The sequence below is a fragment of the Pteropus vampyrus genome, unplaced genomic scaffold (genome assembly GCF_000151845.1).
Source record: "Pteropus vampyrus isolate Shadow unplaced genomic scaffold, Pvam_2.0 Scaffold441, whole genome shotgun sequence".
In the NCBI taxonomy this organism is placed as follows: Eukaryota; Metazoa; Chordata; class Mammalia; order Chiroptera; family Pteropodidae; genus Pteropus; species Pteropus vampyrus.
This window is the reverse complement of record NW_011889222.1, coordinates 42763-65040: the sequence shown is the minus strand read 5'-3', so window position 1 is coordinate 65040 and position 22278 is coordinate 42763. Positions and strand designations below refer to the sequence as shown.

Sequence of the window (22278 nt, the reverse complement as noted above, 5' to 3'; positions counted from 1 at the left end):
CAATATTTTATTACAGCTGATGAGTTTTTCTTTTGTTTATATTTAATGCTGTGAAGGAAAATGAGGAATACATTTTAGTTATATAAGAGTAGCAGTATGTGATGCTAAAGAGAGAGATGAAAGTAGTGTTTATTTTATCTGAATCAGTATTTCTGATTAAGTAATTCACATGTTATATTGTTCTATGTGTAATTTTAAAGTATTTGGGTGTAGATTTCTATGTAGTTCCTTTTATTGCATCGTTTAGAATATGTCTTAGATGACAAAATGTACTTGCTTTCCTTGATTGATTTTCAACTTTGTGCCACATTTTGCTCTATTGTAGCTTATCAGTGAGTGATGGTTCTTTATATTGTTTCTAATTATGGTTTTTAATGAGAGGTAAAATGAGAAAAAAAAAACTTGAAGGAGAAAAGTGGGACCGTAGCATATTCTTCATTGGGCTTGAATCTGAAAATTGATGTGAACTTGCCATAGGAAGAATAAAATGAAGGGTAGAGAAATGTATGCTCAATTAAATTTAAATTGAGCCTTTGTTCTTGACCAGCCCTTAGTTATTGTTATGTTGGATATGTCTTTGGCAATAAGGCTGTTAGGGCCTACCAAAGAAATATTTTAAGCATTTTCATAGAGATAAATCATACTACAGGTTCTCAGTTTATTAAATTAGTTATTATAATGGATAATTTGTATCTTCTTTATTTTATTCCTTTTAAGCTCTGAGAAATTTAGAAAGGTGTTTTTGCCCCATTATTTTGGTCTTAAAGACTGATTTCCAGTAGTACTATTAGATATATCCTACATGACCAAAATAGTGTAAACAAATATCTAAGTAACTTTTTTATTTTACAGGATGAATCTAGCTATAAGTGGACAAGAGATGATCATTCTGGAAGTCGTCAGCCTGAATACAGGTAAAAAGATTAAAATAATAACTGCTTTGATACTTGACTCACTGAGATATCTGTTGTTAAAATCTAACATCAAGGTACATAGATGAAATATTTTTTATTAGGATTTAAAATTTTGAAAGCAACAAACAGTGTATTCTTTTTGTGTCTATGCAGTATAACAATAGCATTAATAGCTAGTGTTCTGTCTATTAGCATTTCATAATTGATAATATATATTAAAATATTTAAACTATTGATATATTATCAAATTATTAAATTATTCTTAATGTGTGGTATGGATTATAAGATATATTTTTGCTTACTTAAGGCATTTTTTCCGTAATACTTGGGTCATTACAGAGTGTCTCCTATCATAGATATCCTCTCAATTGCTTGAGAAAACACATTTTGTAAGGACCTCAATCATTGTGAGCTTTAGTTACTCACAGAGGCATCTGCTACAATAGAATGATAGTTTTTTTTTTTTTTTAGTGACATCACAGTAGTAGTGTTAGAAGTTACAAAAGGAGCCTTTTAAGGATCTTTTATGAACTGTCCGAGAATAACCCCCCAACATCATAGGCAAGGAGTCAACTGCCACAATGTATCCTAGGTGCCAAAAGTAGACAACAGGATTCAGTGGACCAGAGGAAGGCAGTTATTATTCCAACCACTGCAGTCAGCAGAGTGTGGTCGTACCAGTTCCCTGTCCCCAAGTACCACCAGAGTGATGTGATGGGTAGAGATGGTTGCTATGCACACAGTAGGATGCTCTTAGTTGAGGAAGGCAGGATCAAGAGCTTGGTATCTTTTGTAGCAAGAAGAAAGCAAACCAGTCCTTCTTTCCCTGGGAAGGAGAAGTCCCACAGTAGTTATACTTTGGTGGTCTTGACCTATTTAATTTGTATGTGACCATTTACAGAAACTGTTCAGTATCAGTGGTTGGTTAAATCTTGCAATTTGGCATCACGACAGGGATGTGTAGGGATGTTTAGAACTCATGACAGACTTTCTCGTTCAAAAGAAGCAGTAGAATAGATGCTGAAAACACTTTGATAAAATTTAATTACTGTGTTAAAACTAACAATAATTATAAAAACTGTTAGCCAGCTAAGAATGGAAGAGAATTTTCTTTATCTGATAAATGGGGATTTGCTATTCTGAATGGTAAAATTAGAAGCTTTGACTTTGGAATCAGAACAAAGCAATGATGCCTGTTACCAGAACTTCTATTCATAATGGTAATGGAGGTCTCAGCCCCCACAGTAAGACAAGGCAAATAAAGGTGTAAGTGTGAGAATGAAAGAAAGAAAACTATATATAGATGATGTGATTGTCTATGCAGAAAAGCCAAGAGAGTCTATACATTATTAGAACTATTAAGAAATTAGCAAAGTTCAATATAATAAAATCAACTATTAGCAGTATAAATTAGAAAATATAATTTTAAAATATTTACTATAGTATGAAAACTATAAGGAGTTAATAGGAATAAATCTAATAGTGTGTGAGACCAAATAGATGAAATTAGGTCATCTCTAAAGGACATTTAAAAAGACCTGGAAAAAGGGAGCAACATATATGTGACATCCTTGGCTGGGAAGAGACAGTATCATAAAGATAACAGTTCTCAAATTCAGATGTGAATTCAATATGGTTCCAGTCTAAATTCCAGGATTTTTTTACATGGAAGTTGGCAAACTGATTCTAAAATTAATATGAAGGAGGAAAGAGCCAAATTGTAAAAATAATCTTGAAAAAGATGTGAAGACTCATTACATTATGTATGAAAATTTATAAAGCTGTAGTAATGTAGAAAGTGAAACAGAATAGGGAGTCTAGAAGCAAACCCAGATATGTGTAGGAGTTTGTGATATAGCAACAGCGATATTACAAATCAGATGGAGAAAGAATGAACTCATCAATAAATAATGCTGGGACAAACTGCCATCCATTTGAAAATAATGTGAAATTGGAAGCCTGGTATGTCAAAGTAAATATCAGGTATTATAAGGATGTAAATATGAAAATCAAAACTGTCTACCCCCCACCCCCCCATAAAAAACACAAAACCCCCAAACCTTTTTTGATTAGATTAGCTAATGGTTTATATTTTCTCCCAAATAAACAGTTTTTAGGTTTATTTCAGTTTTTTAAATAACAGTTTCTCTTTTTCTCTTTATTCTCTCTTCCTGTCTTTTTTAGCATTTTACATTTTCCTCTATGTGTGTATAATTTTACATAAATTAAATAAATCATATATGTGACTCCCAGTCACCACAGCCATGTTAACAGCTTGGTATATATTCTCTATGTTTTTAAAAATTTAGGATATTTAATTGTTGTTAATGAGATCATGTTATACATACTTTTCTCTAAATTGCATTTCTAATTCAGAGGCATGTGGAAATCTTTGCAAGTTATTTGGTTTAACTTTTAATTAGATTCTTTTTAATGGCCAAGTAATGTTTCATGGTGTAATTTAGCTGTTCACCTATTGATGAATGTTGACTGGTTTCAGTACAAAACAGCGTTGCAATAAATTCGAGTACATAATGTCTTTATGAAACAGTACTTTAGTTTCTATGAGATTGATTGTCAGAAAGTGGAATTTCTGGATCAAAGGGCATATGAATTTTAAATTTTCATAAATGTTCTCAGTTTGCCTTTTAAAAGTCTATAGTACTTCAGTTTCCATTTTTTAAAAAAAATCTTAAATTTTAATTTGGATATTCACATTAATTTTTCTTTCCTTTTTATTAGTATAAGTAGAGCTTCGATATTTCCTTTAAGCATTGCTGTAATTGTATCCCATTGATTCTAATATATAGCAATTTTATGGTTATTCTGAGATATTCTAGTTATTCTGTGATTAGAGGATGTTCCTTGTACTCTTATTCTACTGTTTGAAATTTATTAGCCATTAGTTGATCAGTTTTCCTAACTACGATAGCATTGAAACAAAGTATGTTCTCTGTTATCAGGATATACAGTTCATTCTATACAATATATTCATTCATGTGATAAATATTGTGTGTCTGATATATGTCAGGTACTCTTCTAGCCTTTGGGGATAAAAAGTTTCCATTTTCATGAAGCCTACATACATACAAAACAATTTTTATGAAAAAAAATAAAGAGCATAGTGGAGTAGAAAGTGCATCTACTTCAAAACCTTCCTGTACCTTCACTTGATGTCTGGATGTCTTCAGCAAAATGCAGATTTTATGCTATCACAAAAGCTATAGCTTTTACTGGCTAGCATCTTTCTAGGTTGTAAAATATTCTCTATCAGGTGGGCTCATTTAAGAGCTACTACCTAAAAGACTTGGTGAATGTAAAATAACTATTGTTGTAGAAAAAATAATCACTGTATTGTAAACCAGGCAAAGAGAGTAGTTGTGTATATTGGTAAGAGAATAAGCTTCTGAACAATTAGAAAAACCATGCTAGTCAGTGTTTTTGTTTTTATCAGTGGGGCATACACAATTATTCTTTGTATTGTGGGAATAAAATTTTAGAACACTTAAAACATTTTATTTGAAACTGTTAAAATTTATAGAAATGTTGCAAGAATAATTAAAGAACTCCTGTAACCCTTCATCAGAGACCCCATTAATGTCTTCAGCAGTGTCCCAATAATGTGCTTTATAGTAAAAAGATCTAATTTGAGTTCATAGGTCATATTCTTGTAGACCTCTTAAATCTGGAACAATTCCTCAGTCTTTCCTTGACTTTCATGACTCACTGTTTTTGGCAAGAAGAATACAGGGCAGACACTTTAGAATGTTTCTTAATTTAGATTTGTCTAATATTTCTTCATGATTAGATTTAGGTTATGCATTTTTGTTGGGGCAGTCTCAGAAGTGATACTGTATTCTTTTTTATTGCATCCTGTTGTACCTGCTTTTGATTTGTCCCCTCACTGGTGTCCTTGATCTTTATCACTTGATTAAGATGGAATATGTGAAGTTAGCCTCCTCACATAAAATTAATAAGTGTTTTGTGGGAGATACTTTGAAATTATGTGATTATGCCATACTTCATTCTCACTTGCACTCACTAGTTTTAGCATCCATTGATGTTTCTTGCCTGATTTGATTAATGTACTTTTTAATGGATGATTTTTTAATTAGACTGTTTCCGTATTTATTATGCAGGCATTCTGTTGTGAGGAAGAGCTTTCTCTTCTCTTCACCATTCCCCCACTTAAAAAAAAACTTAATATCAGTGTGGACTAATGGATTCCTATTTTATTCAGTGTGTTATAAGTCATTGTTATCATTATTTTCATGCCCAAATTTGGCCACCATGAATCCCTACAAGATTGCTTCTGTGTTTAAAAAAATTGTTTTTGTTGTATGGTAGAATATCCATAACATAAAATATGCCATTTTCAAGTGCATGGTTCACTGGCATTAATTACATTTACAGTATTGTGCCACCATTACCACTATTTCCAAAACTTTTTTATTACCCCAAACAGAAACTCTACACCTGTTAAGCATTAATTCCTTATTCCCCCTTACCCTCAGCCCCTGGCAGCCACCATTCAACTTTTTTTTATGAATTTGCCTATTGTAGGTATTTCATATTAGTGGAATAATACAGTATTTGTCCTTTTTTGTCGGGTTTCTTTCCCTTACCATGTGTTCAAGGTTCGTCCATGTTGTAGTGTGTATCAGAACATTCCTTTTTATGGGATACATGTTGTAGCATGTATCAGAACATTCCTTTTTGTATGTATATACCACGTTTCGTGGATCATTTCCACATTTGGATTATTGTGAGCAATGCTGCAGTGAACATTGATGCATAAGTATCAGTTTTGAGTTCCTGTTTTCAGTTCTGTTGGCGCATACCTAGGAATGGAATTGCGGGGTCATGTAGTAATTCCATGTTTAGCTTTTTGAGGAACCACCAAACTTTTCCATAGTGGCTGCACTGTTGTACATTTCTACTAGTGATGTACATATAGGAGCCCAAGTTTCTCCACTTTTTTGCCAACACTTGTATTCCTGTCGTTGTTGTTGTTATTGCCATACTAGGAAGTGTGAAGTGATGTCTCATTGTTTTGGTTTGCATTTCACTAATGGCTAGTGATGATGAACATTTCATATGGTTTTTGGCTGGCCATTTGCATATCTTCTTTGGAGAAATGTCTATTCAAGTTTTTGGCCCATTTAAAAATTGAATTGTCTTATAATCAGAACAGTATGGTATTGGCAGAAAAACAGACACACAGACCAATGGAGCAGAATTGAGAGCCCAGAAATAAATCCACATATGTATGGGCAAAGAATTTTCGACAGTGTATTTGCTCACATTCCATTATGTAGTTAATCTTCTGACTCCATGAGTCTTTCTTCTCACTCTCTCCAGCACCTTTCTTTTGCAGGTTGCTATCACTGGCTACTGCTGGGCTGCCTTACTTTTACCTCATCTTTCATAGGCCTATTACTGGGCAGTGGAACTTTCTATTTATAATTTATCTTTTTTCACATTCTGTTTTAAGTGTTTCATGTTGTAGCACATTATGTAATTTATAAATCCAGCATACATATATTAGTAGTTCATATTCAAATATATTTTACTAATGGGAGTGTGGAATTATTGGAAGCAACTGTATTAAATAACAGCTAACAGAGAAAGAGAATTTATCACATTTTCTATCATCCTCATGCAAAGTCCATTCCCCTCCAACCCCCCACCACCCTTTTCTCTGAGTGCGATCCCTTTCTTATTTAATAGAGCCAGAGACCTGATAATTTATCCACATTTCAAGTATATCACCACCTACTTATCTTGGTTCTGTATTTATACAGTAATTATATTATTGCTTTGTTCAAAACATACTTGTAGATGAAATTCAGAATATTTTAGGATTTATTTCATTTTGTATTCAGGGAACATGTCATACTTTTTACCAAGCATTATAGATTTAGACAGAATGAGGTTGTTTTTACAGAGTCATTTTTTCCCCTTTAGTTACCGAGATCTTAGAATATATCTTAGGATGGGAACAAGAGTGTCACCAACTGGCCAGTATATTTTATTTTTAAATGCTGTTTTATTTTTTTCTTTCTGTATTCGCATTTGGAAAATTTAATTTGATTCAGTATTTCATACTTACTGATATTTTTAAAAAATAGATTTAATCTTTAATTTTATTACAGCGATTTTATCTTAGGTGATATACTATTTGACAGAAAAATACTACACATCATCTTTTTTGGTTTAGTTCAGTGGTATAAACGTTTATTGAGTATTTACTGTGTATAGGCCACTGTGCTTATATCATTAGTTTACAGTCTAGTGAGTGAAACAGAGATACAAGTAGGTAACATAATATGCATTACACATGAAGGTGCATGAAGTGCCAGAGGAAGGAAAATAAAGAAGCGCACTTATCCTGTGCTGGGGTTTTCTTAAAGGTTTCCTGTAGGAGTGAATAACATGAACAGAACTTGAAGGAAAAATAAGTTGACTGGAAAAAGGGTAAAGGGGAACATGTTCTTACAAAGGAAAGAGCTTGAGCAAAGCTGTATAAAGCATTATGTATAGAAGTAGTTATAGATGATTATGTATGAGCTGGGGAATTGTGGATTAAATTATTAACTAAGAAGTCTGGATTTTATTCTGTTAGTAGTGGAAAGCTATTAAAAATGTTTAACCTGATAGGGATAGAGGGGCTAAGATAGCGCAGTCAAAGTGTTTATTTTGTCTTCAGTATAGAGGGTGACTTTAAAAGATGGCACCGGAGATAGAAGAAGAAATCATAAACATCTGAATTGGGAGAGGGGAGTTGGGATATAGAAAAAATGCTAAATTTGATAAATGCTTAGGAAGTGAAAAATTAGCAAGATGTAGTTGTTAGATGTGGGACTAAAGAAGGAAATATTTGGATTCTCAGTTTTGTTTACTGTGTATATAATAATACCATTATCTGAGATTATCAGTACTGGAGGAATGGTTTCAAGGGAGGAGCTGCATTCAATATCGGGATTGTCTAAGGAAGTGGTAGAAAATAAAACTTTTTAAACAATATTAGGGGTCACCAATGTCTAATGCAGCTGACTGTACCAGTAATAGAACGATTAAAAATATCTCGAGTTTGGCTGTCAGGATGAATGAGATGTGAGGGGTTAGATTCAACCTGGGTGGATAACTTTTTAAAAAATACTTAACTGATATGGAAAGTGGGGAATGCTATTAACTGGAGAAGGACACTGGCTAAAGCGATAGCTTCTAAAGCTTTTTTTTTTTTTAGATAATTAGTGAATTAAGCATATTGTTAGGTTGAAAAGAAAGAGAGTTTGAAGATACAGGCAGAAAAGGGATACAGGCAGCAAGGTAAATGAGGACCAGGATGAAGACCATTGATTAAAGGGCTAATTTTTAATAAGCATAGGGCAGAGATGATATATCAAGTAAGGAAGGATGAAATTAGGGATGAGGTAAATGAAGGCAAATTAGGGGAGAGGGGATCTGGGTTGGCAGTTGAGGTGGTTCATACCTGAAGACTGCTATATTTTTCAGGAACTTATGTAACTCATTGAGGGTGAAAGGCTTGGTGTTAGGTTAGAGTACTTTGAGAGAATTATCAGGGTATAGAATAGTTGCTGAGTGAATGGGAGATTGAGCTCACTAATGATAAATAAAAATAATGTTAGTGGAATTGAAGGCACAATGGAAGGTAGAGACCATGTATGTGTAGAGGGGCCAATCTGAAGGCTTGTGTAATTTTTCTATGTATGGCAGTACAACTATACCAGTGAAGAAATCACAGATTTCGGAATTAATTTGGGCTTTGGTTTGGCTAGGACAGTGTATCAGAATTGCCAGGAAGATGTTGTTATTCATAGAGTGGTTCAAATACTGTAATTTAGGCCGGAAGGGCAACAAGTGAAGCCAGGATGGGGTTCATGGATTGCTAGAAAATATAGGAGTGAGAAAAGACTAGGGCATTGTAATAGGAATGTAGGATTGGATTGTGATGAAGAGCACCTCTGGGTAATGAGTGGCAAGGTTTAGGATTTAAGTGTGTGGCTGAAGTATTGTGAAGAAGTAGAAGGTAGTCAAGGATTTGCTACAACATTGCACAGATTATGCATATGAATTTCGAAAGTCACCCATGGTGTGGGTAAGGATGTATTATAGTTCAGACTGTCATTAGAGGCTTAAAGGCTTTAGGAAATCTGGGAAAGTTACCAAAAGGTTGGTAATAGGGGTAATGTGGGTTATAGTGGGATAGCATGAACTTAAATAAGGAGTTTGTTGGGCTCTTTTCCCCTTTTCTTAGAGGATGGAGGATTTAGAACATAATCCTATATCTCCCATGTACTTTAGACCTTGAGGCAGAGTTATCAATGTGCACCTACTGCCCAAGAGTGGAAGGGGAGGCAATACAGATATCCCCTGCTTTTATGAAAGACCTACATTAGTATGTGTTTTCTCTAACGGAAAGAAATCAAAGAGGATTTTCACTTTTATAAAAAAGTTGAAATGCCAAATTAGCATTCAGCATTTGTTTTACAGCGAGCCCTTATAGAAGCAGCACACACCCTGAACAACAGAGTGGTCCCACCAGGCTCTTTCCCCACAACCATACTCAGCATCTCAGCATCATACCACCATGGCTTTGAACTGTGTCAGTGAGCTTCTGTGCTTTCTCTCAATTGATTTTGTGCATCCGTTAGCAAGATGTGTCCTAAGGTATCAGAAAAGCCTAAGAGAACTCATAAGGATGTTATCCTTAGCATAAAACTGGACATAATTAAGCATTTTGGTTGTTGAGAACAAATAAAGACATTGTGCCTACATTGAATTTTGGGTCTGGGAACATACAAAAATTTTTTCATAGATAATTAATGGCAGTTGCTTTTCACTTTAAGCTACATTGTGGCGTACAGAAGTTTTCATAGTAACACTTTACTTTCAGATAGCAGGGGAACCTATATTTGTGTTCCAACAGGTTTCAGTTAAAGGAAGAAGTTGGGTGGGATAGGTTTATGAAGAGGCTGAAGATGTGAAAAAATTTACAAGATCGACTCATTACTGTATTTTGTTACTTAAGTATACACAAATACAGTTATTAAGCATAAAGGACTTATAATACTTACAGGTAAGCAGTTAACATATTTGTTTATCTGTGGTGATACTATCCTTCTCTGTTAGTGGGAATATCTCATGTAGCTATAGTGGCCAGTCATGGAATGTAAACAAATGCCGAGGATCAAATTGCAGCAGCTGCTACTTGGTACCAGCTGATCTTTGCTATTGAGAATATAAGCCTATCATGGCTTGCTTCAAAAGAAGTCAGAAATCCAGATTTTTAAAATGTTAAACTCTTGATTTTTCAGCATTCACAACTACTTAAAAACCGAGTTTACAGTCTCTGGAGTAGGGAAACAATGGAACTCTGAAATAAAGAGTATATAATGGCAGCTTGTCTAATACAGTGGTTTTCAACTCTGGCTGTACTCTGAATTAGATGAAAGGCGTTTTTTAAAAAATTCTGAATTGGAATCATTTTATGAATATTATAAATGTCTAACCAATATACTGTATACTTGAAACTAATTCAAATAAATAAATTTAGTAAAAAAATTCTGATTCCTGGTCTTCACCTTTCGAGGACTGATTTAATTGGGCTTGGGTAGAGTCTGGGCATCAGTTTTAAAAGCTCATCAGACATTTTCATGTGAAGCTAGTCTTGAGAACCACTGGTTTAAAAGGTAATATGGAGTGACAGCAGTCCAGAAACCACAGGATCATATTTACAGTGACTTCTTGGCACTTTCCCTCAATTCTAGTAACTTCAATATCATTATCCTTGGTAGCAGTTACTCCCTTTACATATGTTTCAAAAACTTGTGTTAATAAGAATCATTAATATCGCCTTAAAAATGTTTATTTTCATGTTTCATCTCAATAGATTCTGATTCAGTAAGTGGAGGCTTGGGATCTGTATTTTTCACAAGCTGTCTGCATGATTGTGATGCAGAGAGTCTTGCAGTCTGAAGTTTGTGAAACACTTACCTGTACTATTTGCTACTAATGTTGGACAGATCTGTTTCTATACCCTTGGCTTCTTTTCTGAGCTCAACATTTCTGCATCCAACTGCCTGTTAGATACATTTCACTTGGGAATTCCAAACTTTTCGTTGAAATGAAACACATCTTTATTGAAAAGACTTCTACTTCTCCACACATCTTAGTCACATACAGGTAGACTACATATCCCAGCCTTCCTTCCAGCTAGATGTGACCATGTGACTAATTTATCTCCAGTGTAATGTAAGTAGGAGTCATACTAATATACGTGTTCTTCCACAGACCTTTACCTTTTCCCATGTTGCAGGGTGGGTCCTGGAATGGAATGACAACACAACCGTGACCTTGGAAGTCACATGTTGAAATAGAGTGGTCAATCTAGGTTCTTGGATAATTACATGAAGCAGAGTCTCTTACACTGGGACGCCTGTGTTAGACTGTTTCATCTTGGTTAGATAGATTTCTTTTGTGTAGTGACTCTATTACATTCGTGGTATTTTTGTTATAGCAATTTAAGCATATCTTACCTCCATAACAATAGAAATTGTTTCAGGTGTTAGAGATACCCTAGTTCTCTTGTTTCCACATTTTAAACTAAGTATTTGAGATCTGCACTTAACTTTTTCTTCCGTTTGCTCTACTAGATACTTAGCTGCTTTCTCAAAATGATTCTCAAAATCTTAATTTCTTTTTGACATTCATGTTCCCTCGAAATGAAGTAGTCAGTATTTTGTGTAGAATATTTGTGCATGTTGGATGTGGTAAGGAAAGAAAAATGAGATCTCAGATAAGAAAAATGCTTTCTTTCTCTCCCTTCTTCTTCTTATATCCTTGCCTCCTGCTGTGTTGAATTTTATTTTTAATTAGTAAACGTGCATCTGCTGAAACTGAGGGGTCTATAACAACTTGTCTGATTTGACTGGTGTGAGGAGCTGGGATTACCTTGGAGGTGTGTATTAACAGGGCAGAATCCTGATCTTCATAAGTCTGCTTTCAAAAACAGTGCAGATGGTTTCCGGACATTTTGAGAAACAGTGCATTATAGAGTATTAGTTCTTCCATCTTCCATTCTCCAGGTGACTTTGCCTCTTGTATGCACCCAGCATTATGGCTGAAATGTTTCTGATACCACTGAAGGTGCTCTCCTAACTCTCAAGTTATATACATTTTTGAAAATAAAAATCATCATTTCAGTTAAATATGGGTGGGTTTTTTTTCCCCCCAAGGCTTTATAATAAGGATTCTAATACTATTATTCATATTTCTTCAATGGCTCTTTTTGATTTGCCTGATAATTCATTGTATTGAACCCATTATATCATATATGTTGATATCCTCTTTTTCAGCATAGCTAGAAACTTTATAGTTTGAGGGCTTTTAATGTAAGTTTTCTTTGTGTGGTAAATAGAACTTTTGTGTTACTTGCAGTGTGAAATTTTTACCCTGTGACTTATAGAATAGCATTAAAAATGTGCCTAAGTTCCCAGTATCTTGTTGCTTTATTCAGCATGCTTCAAGGTCATTGTTAAAACAAACAAAATTCTTCCTTTAAAATTTTTTAAAAATTAGGATGGTACTTGCACAAAGAAAATTATACTAGTTAATATTGATTGAATTTTGAGGCTAATCATGAGTGTTGGGACTAACACATTTTTAAAGAAAAATAGTATGAATAAAGTGACATTTCTATTAGTTGATTTTTCCATTTTAATTTTTTGGAGAAAAGTAATGATAATCTACACAGATTTCCTGTTTTACTTTTTAAAGTTTCACTGACAGTTGTATATGCAGTTTTGCTTTAATTTGTACAGTTCTTCAGGAAACAGTTCTGTGTTTAAGAATGCCTAGCTTAAATTTATTTTATGTGATTTAAATACATAAATTTTCCTGTTAAAAATGGGATTTTACATCTGAAGTAAATTTAAGGAATCTTAATTAATGGTCAGGAAAACAGAAACCTCTACTACCTATTTCAAACAGAGGATTAGAGTCATTAGTAATCCAGGGTCACCTTAAGGAATTCCAGGCATATGAAGTGAGGTTCACCCTGCTCTTATTTTGCAGACCTTTAGAGTTTCAACCCTCCTTGGTAAGATCCAGACTATATCCTAATCCTTTGAAGCTATTAAAATTTATTTCTCAGCTTTTCATCTTCTCAGCTGCTGCTTCTGAAATTGGCAGATAAATAAAAGGAAAAGCAGCCCCCAAAAGAGAGGCACAGCTCTCTGGGCTTCCTATTTCTCTTGCAGTTTGGTTCTATAGATTTTTACTGAATTCTTAGCTCTGGTGACTCTGAGCAGATTTCTAAAAAAAAAATTTTTTGTCTAGTTTTTCTAGATTTTTTTTCAGCAGTTGAGCTAGAATTATTTAGTTCTATATTTTTGAACATAAAAGTAGTTCTTAAATGTAGTGGTGTTTTGTTCAAGTAGCAGAAATTGAGGTGAGCCTTTGGCTTGAACTCTTAAATACAAATATTTTTTAAATAGTGTGTCAAACATTGTATTAGTAGAAAATATCTTTCCACATGTAATATAGAATTAAAGACATGAATGAGTACATGGAGATATAAGCTGTTAAACCAAGGATAAAGGAAGACTGAAAATTTTTCTATTAATTATTTTGTGTTTATTCATTAGTCATCTGCTAGTTTAATTGCATAGCAGGCACCAGAGACTTAAGAGAAACTTGGGAACAAGAACGTCTTTAAATTTTATTTTTTATTATAAAAGATTACTTTTTAAAATATTTTGTTTAGAAAAGATTGTCTTTGAATCTGTTCACTGACTTTTTCAGCAGATTGGGTAAAGGTAATCATCATATTTGGAAATAATGTTGAAGATTAAGATTGTGTAAAAGTATAGCATTTTTCAGAATAATGGAAAATAAAAATATATGTTAGATGATTTATTGGTCAAGACATATTGGAAGATTTGCCTTTGCAGAGAGAATTTCCTGAGGTGGAGGATTCTAATCATGTTGCACTGATTTCTTAGTAATCCTCTGAAAAGATAACCTAACATGTTGGTTCCTGAAGTTGACAAAGTTGACTCCTCTAGGGCTTGTCAAGTAATGCTATGCTATTTGGGTGTTCAAAAGAAATCATTAAAATGTATTAATGATTTTTAGATGATACTTAGTTTTACAAAATGTATTTCCTTAAATATTAAGAATGAAAATTCTTTTTCAAAATAAAAAGTTTGATTCATTTTCTTCAAAAAAAAATCCTTTCAGATCATGATAAATAAGAAGCTATATATATATATATATACATATCACATTTTTAGAAGTAAACAACTTTCTTTTTAACATAAAGACACAAATCAAGGTGTACAGCTCAATGAATTAACATAAGTGTAACCACAATTCACATTACAAAATAGAACATCATTGGCATCCCAGAAGCTACTTTATGCCCTACTGAATTACTTTCTTCTTCCTCCCCAAAGGTAATTATTATTCTGATCTAAAACAGTCTTCATAGTCAAAGGGAAAATTACAGTTATGACTTAAAAAATTTTTTTGGTCAAAACATTAAACTCCATCAACTGGAAATGTGTAGGGAAATGAAAAAAATGATGAAGCTAATCATTTAGTATGCTGTAATTTAAGACATAAAAAACATTGAGAATTAAAGAGTTTTATTTCTTTGTAAAAAACTTATCAAGAGTGGTTTGAGTAGTGCTTGACATCTTATATAACTTAAGATGTGGAAAAAACATCTTTTTTTTCTTTTTTTTTCAATTTTCAATGTATTAATCACAAAAATGTTTGACAGAAGGTCATGCATGCACACACGTGTGCACCTTATTTTTCTGCACAGATTCTTCATGGTAGTTTATTCTGGTCGCAGGGAAGACAGAGTTGATTTTAGTGGTTACAATGCAATGGCATGAGTTTCCTTATTTTTTTTTTTAATCATAAAAATGTTTCACATATTTTCACAAAAATGTTAATGAAAATTCAGAAAAAACTAAATTTAATTCACTGTCAGTGTTTGTACTGTAATCTAAAGCAATTAACCCTCTCTTTTTAAGTTTTTAAAATTTATTTAATTTTTTTTGTGGTGACATTGGTTAACGAAATCCAATAAGTTTCAGCTGTACACTTTAACAGTAAGGCATATATATATATATCTACACTGTGTGTTCATCTCCCATAGTTACATTTCTGTCACCACATATTTGAGTGCCTTTTCCCTGTCTACCTCCCTGCATCTCCCTACCCTCTGGTAACCACTGGTCTATAGTCCATGTCCATGAGTCTCTGTTTGTCCTGTTCATTTGTTGCTTTTAGGTTTATATCCCACATATAAGTGATATCATGTGATTTTCAACTTTTTCTGTCTGACTTATTTCGCTTAGCATGATTATCTAGAGGTCCATCCATGTTGTTGCAAATGGCAGTATTTCATCTCTTCTTATGGCTGAGTAATAATAGTTCATTGTATATATGTACCACAGCTTCTTTATCCAATCGTCTGTCGTTGGACACTTCGGTTGCTTCCATGTCCTGGCCACTGTGAATAATGCTGCTATGAACATTGGTGTGCAAATATCTTTTCGGATATGGGTTTTCAAGTCTTTGGGGTAAATACCCAGTAGAAGGATTGCTGGATCCTATGGTAGGTCAATTCTTAGTTTACTGAGGAACCTCCATACTATTTTCCATAGTGGCTGTACCAATTTGCAGTCCCACCAACAGCGTATGAGGGTTCCTTTTTCTCTACATCCTCTCCAACATTGTTATTACTTGTCCTGTTGATTACTTGTCCTATTCTGACAGGTGTGAGATGGTATCTCATTGTGGTTTTGATTTGCATTTCCCTAATAGCTAACGATGTTGAGCATCTTTTCATATATTTGTTGGCCATTTGTATGTCCTCTAGGGAGAAGTGTGTGTTCAGGTCCACCCATTTTTGGATTAGATCGTTTGTTTTTTTTGTAGTTATTGAGTCGTATGAGTTCTTTCTATATTTTGGATATTAGGCCCTTATCAGAGGCATTGCTTGCAAATATATTTTCCCATTCGGATGGTTGTCTCTTTACCTTGTTGACGATTTCTTTTGCTGAGCAGAACCTTTTTAGTTCGATGTAGTCCCATTCATTTATATTTGCTTTTACTTCCCTTACCTTTGAGGTCAAATTCATAAAATCTTCTTTAAGTCCAAGGTCCTTGAGTTTAGTTCCTAAGTTTTCTTCTATGTATTTTATTGTTTCTGGTCTTATATTCCGGTCCTTAATCCATTTTTTGAGTTAATTTTGGTGTGTGGTGATAGAAAACAGTCTAGTTTCCTTCTTTCGCAGGTAGTTTCCAGTTTTCTCAGCACCATTTATTGAAGAGGCTTTCCTTTCTCCATTGTATGTTTTTGATACTTTTGTCAAAAATTATTTGCCCATATAATCATGGGTTTACTTCTGGACTCTCGATTCTGTTCCACTGTTCCGTGTGTCTATTTTGCTGCCATTTTGCTGCCAAAATCATGCCATTTTGATTATTGTCCCTTTGTTGTATAGTTTGAAGTTGGACAGAGTGATGCCTTCAGCCTTGTTCTTTTTTCTCAGGATGGCTTTGGCAATTCGGGGTCTGTTGTGCTTTCATACAAATCTGATGATTTTTTGTTCTATTTCTTTAAAAAATGCCTATAGGATTTTGATGGATATTGCATTAAATCTGTATAATGCTTTAGGTAATGTGGTCACTTTAACTATGTTGATTCTTCCAATCCAAGAACACTAAATATCTTTCTATTTCTTTTTATCTTCTTCAATTTCTTTTAATAGGGTTTTACAGTTTTCATTATATAGGTCCGTCACATGTTTCGTTAGATTTATTCCTAAGTATTTTATTATTTTTGTTGCAGTTGCAAAAGAAATTATTTTTTCTACTTCTTTTTCTGACACTTTCATTATTAGAGTATAGGAATGCTATGGATTTTTGAACATTGATTTTATATCCAGAAACTTTACTGTATTTGCTTATTGTTTCTAGTAGTATTCTTGTGGAGTCTTTAGGATTTTCTATATAGAGAATCATGTCATCTGCAAATAGAGACAGTTTGACTTCTTCGTTTCCTATTTGAGTGCCTTTTATATCTTTCTCTTGCCTGATTGCACTCGCTAGGACCTCCAACATTATGTTGAATAACAGTGGCAATAGTGGACAGCCTTGCCTTGTTCCTGATCTTAGAGGGAAGGTGTTTAGTTTTTCACCATTAAGTATAATGTTGGCTGAGCATTTGTTATATATGGCCTGTGTTATGTTAAGGTATTTTCCTTCTCTACCAATTTTGTTAAGTGTTTCGATCATAAATGGAGGCTGTATCTTGTCGAAGGCTTTTTCTGCATCTATTGATATGATCATATGATTCTTATTTTTTAATTTGTTTATGTGGTGTATCACATTAATCGATTTGCGTATGTTGAACCATCCCTGTGCCTCTGGGTGAAGCCCACTTAATCGCGATGTATGTATAATCTTTTTAATATGTTGTTGTATTTGGTTCGCTAGTATCTTATTTAGGATTTTTGTATCTGTGTTCATGAGAGAGATCAGTCTGTAGTTTTCTTTTTGTGTGTTATTCTTACCAGGTTTTGGTATCAGAGTAATATTGGCCTCATAAAATGAATTGGGAAGTTTTACCTCCTCTTTGATTTTTTGGAAGAGTTTGAGGAGAATAGGTATTAAATCTACTTTGAATGTTTGGTAGAATGCACTGGTGAAGCCATCTGTTCCTGGACTTACTTTTTGGTAGGTTTTTGATGATTGTTTCAATTTCCACACTGCTGATCGGTCTATTTAGATTTTCCAGTTCTTCTTGATTCAGTCTAGGAAGGTTGTGTTTTTCTAAGTACTGATCCATTTCTTCTAGGTTATTAAATTTGGTGTTATGTACTTATTCAAAGTATTCTTGTATGATCCTTTATATTTCTGCAGTGTCTGTCATAATTTCCCCTCTTCCCTGATTTTGTGTCCTTTCTCTTCTTTCTTTAGTGAGTCTATCCAAGGGTTTGTCAATTTTATTCACCTTCTCAAAGAACCAGCTCTTTGTTGCATTTATTTTTTCTATTGTTTTTTGTTTTGTTTTGTTTTCAATTTTATTTATTCTCTAATTTTGATTATTTCTTCTGCTTCATATGTTCTTCCTTTTCTAGTTTTTTAAGATAAAGTGTTAGGTTGTTTATTTGGGTTTGTTCTTGTTTTTGGAGATAGGCCTGTAATGATAAGACCTTTCCTCTTATGACCGCTTTAGCTGTGTCTTAAAAGTTTTGATATGTTGTACTATCATTATCATTCATTTCTATGTATCTCTTGATCTTTTTTTTATTTCTTCTCTGATCCAGTTATTCTTCAGTAGCATGTTGTTTAATCTTCACATATTTGTGGTTCTTTCTGCTTTCTTTTTACAGTTGATCTCTAGTTTCAAAGCATTATGATCAGAGAATATGGTTGGTATGATTTCAATCCTCTTATTTTTGTTGAAGCTATCTCTGTGTCCCAGTATGGGGTCAATCCTTTAGAATGTTCCATGTACACTAGAGAAGAATGTATAAGCAGCTGTTTTGGAATGGAAGGCTCTGTAAATGTCAATTATGTCCTATTGGTCTAATATCATTTAAGGATGTTATTTCCTTACTGATTTTTTGTTTGGATGATCTGTCCATATCTGACAGTGGGGTACTAAGGTCCCCTACTATGCTTGTGTTTTGGTCTGTTTCTCCCTTTAGTTCTGTTAGTAATTGCTTTACATATTTCGGGGCTCCCTGATTGGGAGCACAGATATTAATAAGTGTTATGTCTTCTTCGTGCATGATTGCCTTTATCATTATGAAGTGTCCCTCGTAGCTTTCTTTATTTTTTCTATTTTGAAGTCTATTTTGCCTGATATTCGTACCGCTAATATTTTCTCTGAATGCCATTTGCTTGAAATATCATTTTCTACACTTTCACTTTGAATCTATATTTGTCTTTAGAGCTTAGATGTGTCTCCTGGAGGCAGCATATGGTTGGGTTTTGTTTTTTGATCCAATCTACAATTCTGTGCCTTTTTATTGGCGAGTCCAGTCCATTTACATTTAGGATGATTATTGAACTATGAGGTCTTCTTATAGCCATTTCATCTTTTGCTTTCTGGTAGCTTGGTGTTTCCATTGCTTCCTTGTCCTTGTGCTTCTGTTTTCTTTATTTCAGTTGGCTTTTGTGAGTTTTTTTCCTCTGGTCCTTCTTGTTTTATGTTATATCTTCAGTTCTGAATCTTTGGTGTGTGGTTAACTTTACAAATATGTAAAGGATAGTTACATATATACGTGTGTGTGTGTGTGTGTGTGTGTGTGTGTGTGTGTGTGTGTGTGTGTGTATTCCATTTTCTTCTGCACATGGCTTATCTCCATTCTCCTTTGAGAATTTGGATCTTTGAATTCTCCCCTTTTTAGTCACTGTCGTCTCAATTTGTCCCAATGTATGCTGAACTTTCATTACTAACTTGCTGTAGAAATCTCTTATTGTTTAAGCTCATATATTGCACCGTTCTTAGTAAAAGTTACACTCCTCTCCTTCTCTTTGCCTGATAGTCACCTTACTCCTAATTATATATATATATTTTGTCATTTAGTTTTAGGTGAGCTGACCCCTTTCAGTATTCCCTGTAGTACAGGACTCATAGTGGAGAATTCCCTCAATTTTTGTATGTTAGGAAAGGTCTTTATTTCTCCTTCATATCTAAAGGAGAGTTTAGCTGGATACATTATTCTAAGCTGGCTATTCCTTTCACTTAATAGTTTGAATATTTGATTCCATTCCTTTCTGGCTTGTAAGGTCTGCCCTGAGAAGTCCGATGATAATCTAATGGGTTTTCCTTTATAGATTACTGTCTTCTCCCTGGCTGCCCTGAGAATTCTGTCTTTGTCATTGATTTTTAATACAATGTGTCTTGGTGAAGGGCCTTTTTGGGTTGAGATAATTGGTGTTCTGTTGACTTCTTGAATTCCAAGCTCTAGCTCACTCCTTAGATTTGGGAAATTCTCATCAACTATTTGTCTGAAAATTCCTTCTAGTCTTGGCTCCTTTTCCTTGCCTTCAGTAGTGCCCATTATTCTTATGTTTCCTCTCCTGATGATGTCAGCTAGTTCTTGTATTTCTCTTTCATTATTTTTCATACTTCGGTTTCTCTCTTCTTCCTTCTGATTTATTTCTAGATTTCTGTCTTCAATGTCACTCATCCTTTCCTCCATTTGATCGACTCTATTTCCCAAGTTTGTTATTTCATTTTTCAACTCTTGCAGTGCGTTCTTTATCTCCAGAGGTCTATTCTGTTCTTTTTGAGGGTTTCAGTCTCCTTGCTAAAGAATTCATTCTGCTTATCTAGTTGTTTTTTCAATTCCTGTGATAGCTCTTATGCACACATCCCATGCTCAGATGTGCTAGTGTGCAGTTCGGGTGTTTTTTGTTGAGTTTTAGATGTTCACCTTATTGTTGTTTCAAGGGGACAGAAATGGGGATGTCTCTCACTCCGCCACGTTTCTTCCGAGTACAGACATCTTTTTTATAACTTGGTGAATTGTCATACTCTGTCCTAAGTTTGGATCAGTTTCCAGCATTTTATCCTTTGCTTGTTTATTGTCATGAAGTATCTCTGAGTGTTCCTTTAAGGTGAAGTTTTTTGTTAGCTTCTCTTCCTGTGGGACATCTTCATCCTTTTGGTCATAATCACTTTTGTCCTTTATGTCAATAAGTTTTCTTTCATTAATTTTCTCGGGCTGCATGTCTAGGGTCTTTTGAATGGCAGTAACATTGTCAACATTCCCATGGTCAGCTATTTCTTTTATAATTCCATTTGTGTTCAATTTGATTTCACTTTTACCATTATCATATTTCGTTTCTTGGCAGCACTTTTGTCTCTGTTGGCCAGTTCCCTTTCAGTTATCCATTTTAGGGTTTATCATGTGAGACAAGAAGACAGCAAAACTACATGTTTAACAGATGCATGGTGACTAGTCCAAAAGACTTCGAAAGATGTAATGTGATTGGTGACTGATGATGATGTTCACGTAATGCTTTTTGGATTAAACTAGCAGCTTTGTACCCATTTATATTGCCATCAGCAAGGTGTGTAAATTCTAGTTGTTTCACATCCTCGTCAACACTTGTTATTTTTAGTGTTTTTAAACTTTTTTATTTTATTCTTAAAGTTTGATTTAAAGTACTTATTCTATGTGTTGGTAGCCATTATCCCTCTTAATTTATCATTCCCATTTTACAGGTAAGGAAATGGGCACAGAGAGGTTAAGTAACTATCAAACCTTTCCCATAGTAAACAAATGATGGAGCCAGGATTTAAATTCTGTCTGATTTGTTCTAGAGCCTGTGCTATTAAGTATTGGACTATATATGAAATAAAAGTTTGAAAATATTTTACTTGAAAATGTAACATAATTTGAATGTTTAGGAGAGTTGAAGAAATTTTAATAACATTTTAGAATTGATAAATCGTTCCAAGAAAGCTCTAGAACATTTCTACATATTTCTCAAACTGATTAAATTTATGAGAGGGTGTGTTTGTGTCCTCCTATGTATTTATATCAGGGTTTCTGAACTTTGATACTATTGGCATTTTGAGCTGGATAGTTCTTTACTGTGAAGGCCTTCTCTGTGCACTGGAGGATGTTTAGTAGCATCCCTGACCTCTACCCACAAGATGCTAGTAGTACCTCTCAGTTGTGAGAGTCAAAAATGTCATATCTTCACACATCGATTGCCACATGGCCCCTAGGAGCAAAATCACTGTTATCTAAGAACCAGTAATATAGTGATGAGCCACATTTAATAGAAGCCTTTTTTATTCTTACATATAGTTTGAGTATTTTTCTTGTTCATAATTTGGGTAAGCAGGTTTTTGTGTTCGGAAGATCAGCATCTCAGAGCAGTAATAAAGTTATATCAGTCACATGAGTACAGTTAAGCATTAGTGAGCTGTTTCTATAGGTTGCTTTTCCTTTCTGAAATATATAATACAGCTACTTAATTACTAGGGAGAATATTAGCTATTGAGATTTCTTATTGGGTTGGAAGTTGGTGTTGGGGGAGGGTAGTGAAGTGGGGAAAGGTAGCATTAAACAGTGGAAGATCAATTATCTTTAAAATCTAAAATAAGGAACTTGGGAGAGTATTGACATATCAGGGAAAATATTTAGTTTTGTAAGTTCATAATAGTTAAAGCGATTTATTTAATAAATGTGCAATGTTTGGTCTTCTCCTTGAGTAGGTACTAGAAATGAAAAAAATACCTTAAACACTAATTTCTTATTAAAGTAAATTTTAAAAGTTAACATTATAA

The 22278-nt window shown here is 33.9% G+C and overlaps 1 protein-coding gene across 1 annotated transcript in view; it reads left to right on the top strand.

Annotated features, from left to right (window-relative positions):
• The window catches only part of PPHLN1 (periphilin 1), a 73224-nt gene that overhangs the window by 25355 nt on the left and 25591 nt on the right, over positions 1-22278 (top strand). The window contains exon 5 of the mRNA XM_023524080.1: positions 853-914. Coding sequence (XP_023379848.1) covers positions 853-914 — 62 coding nt within the window. The remainder of the gene's footprint in view (positions 1-852; positions 915-22278) is intronic.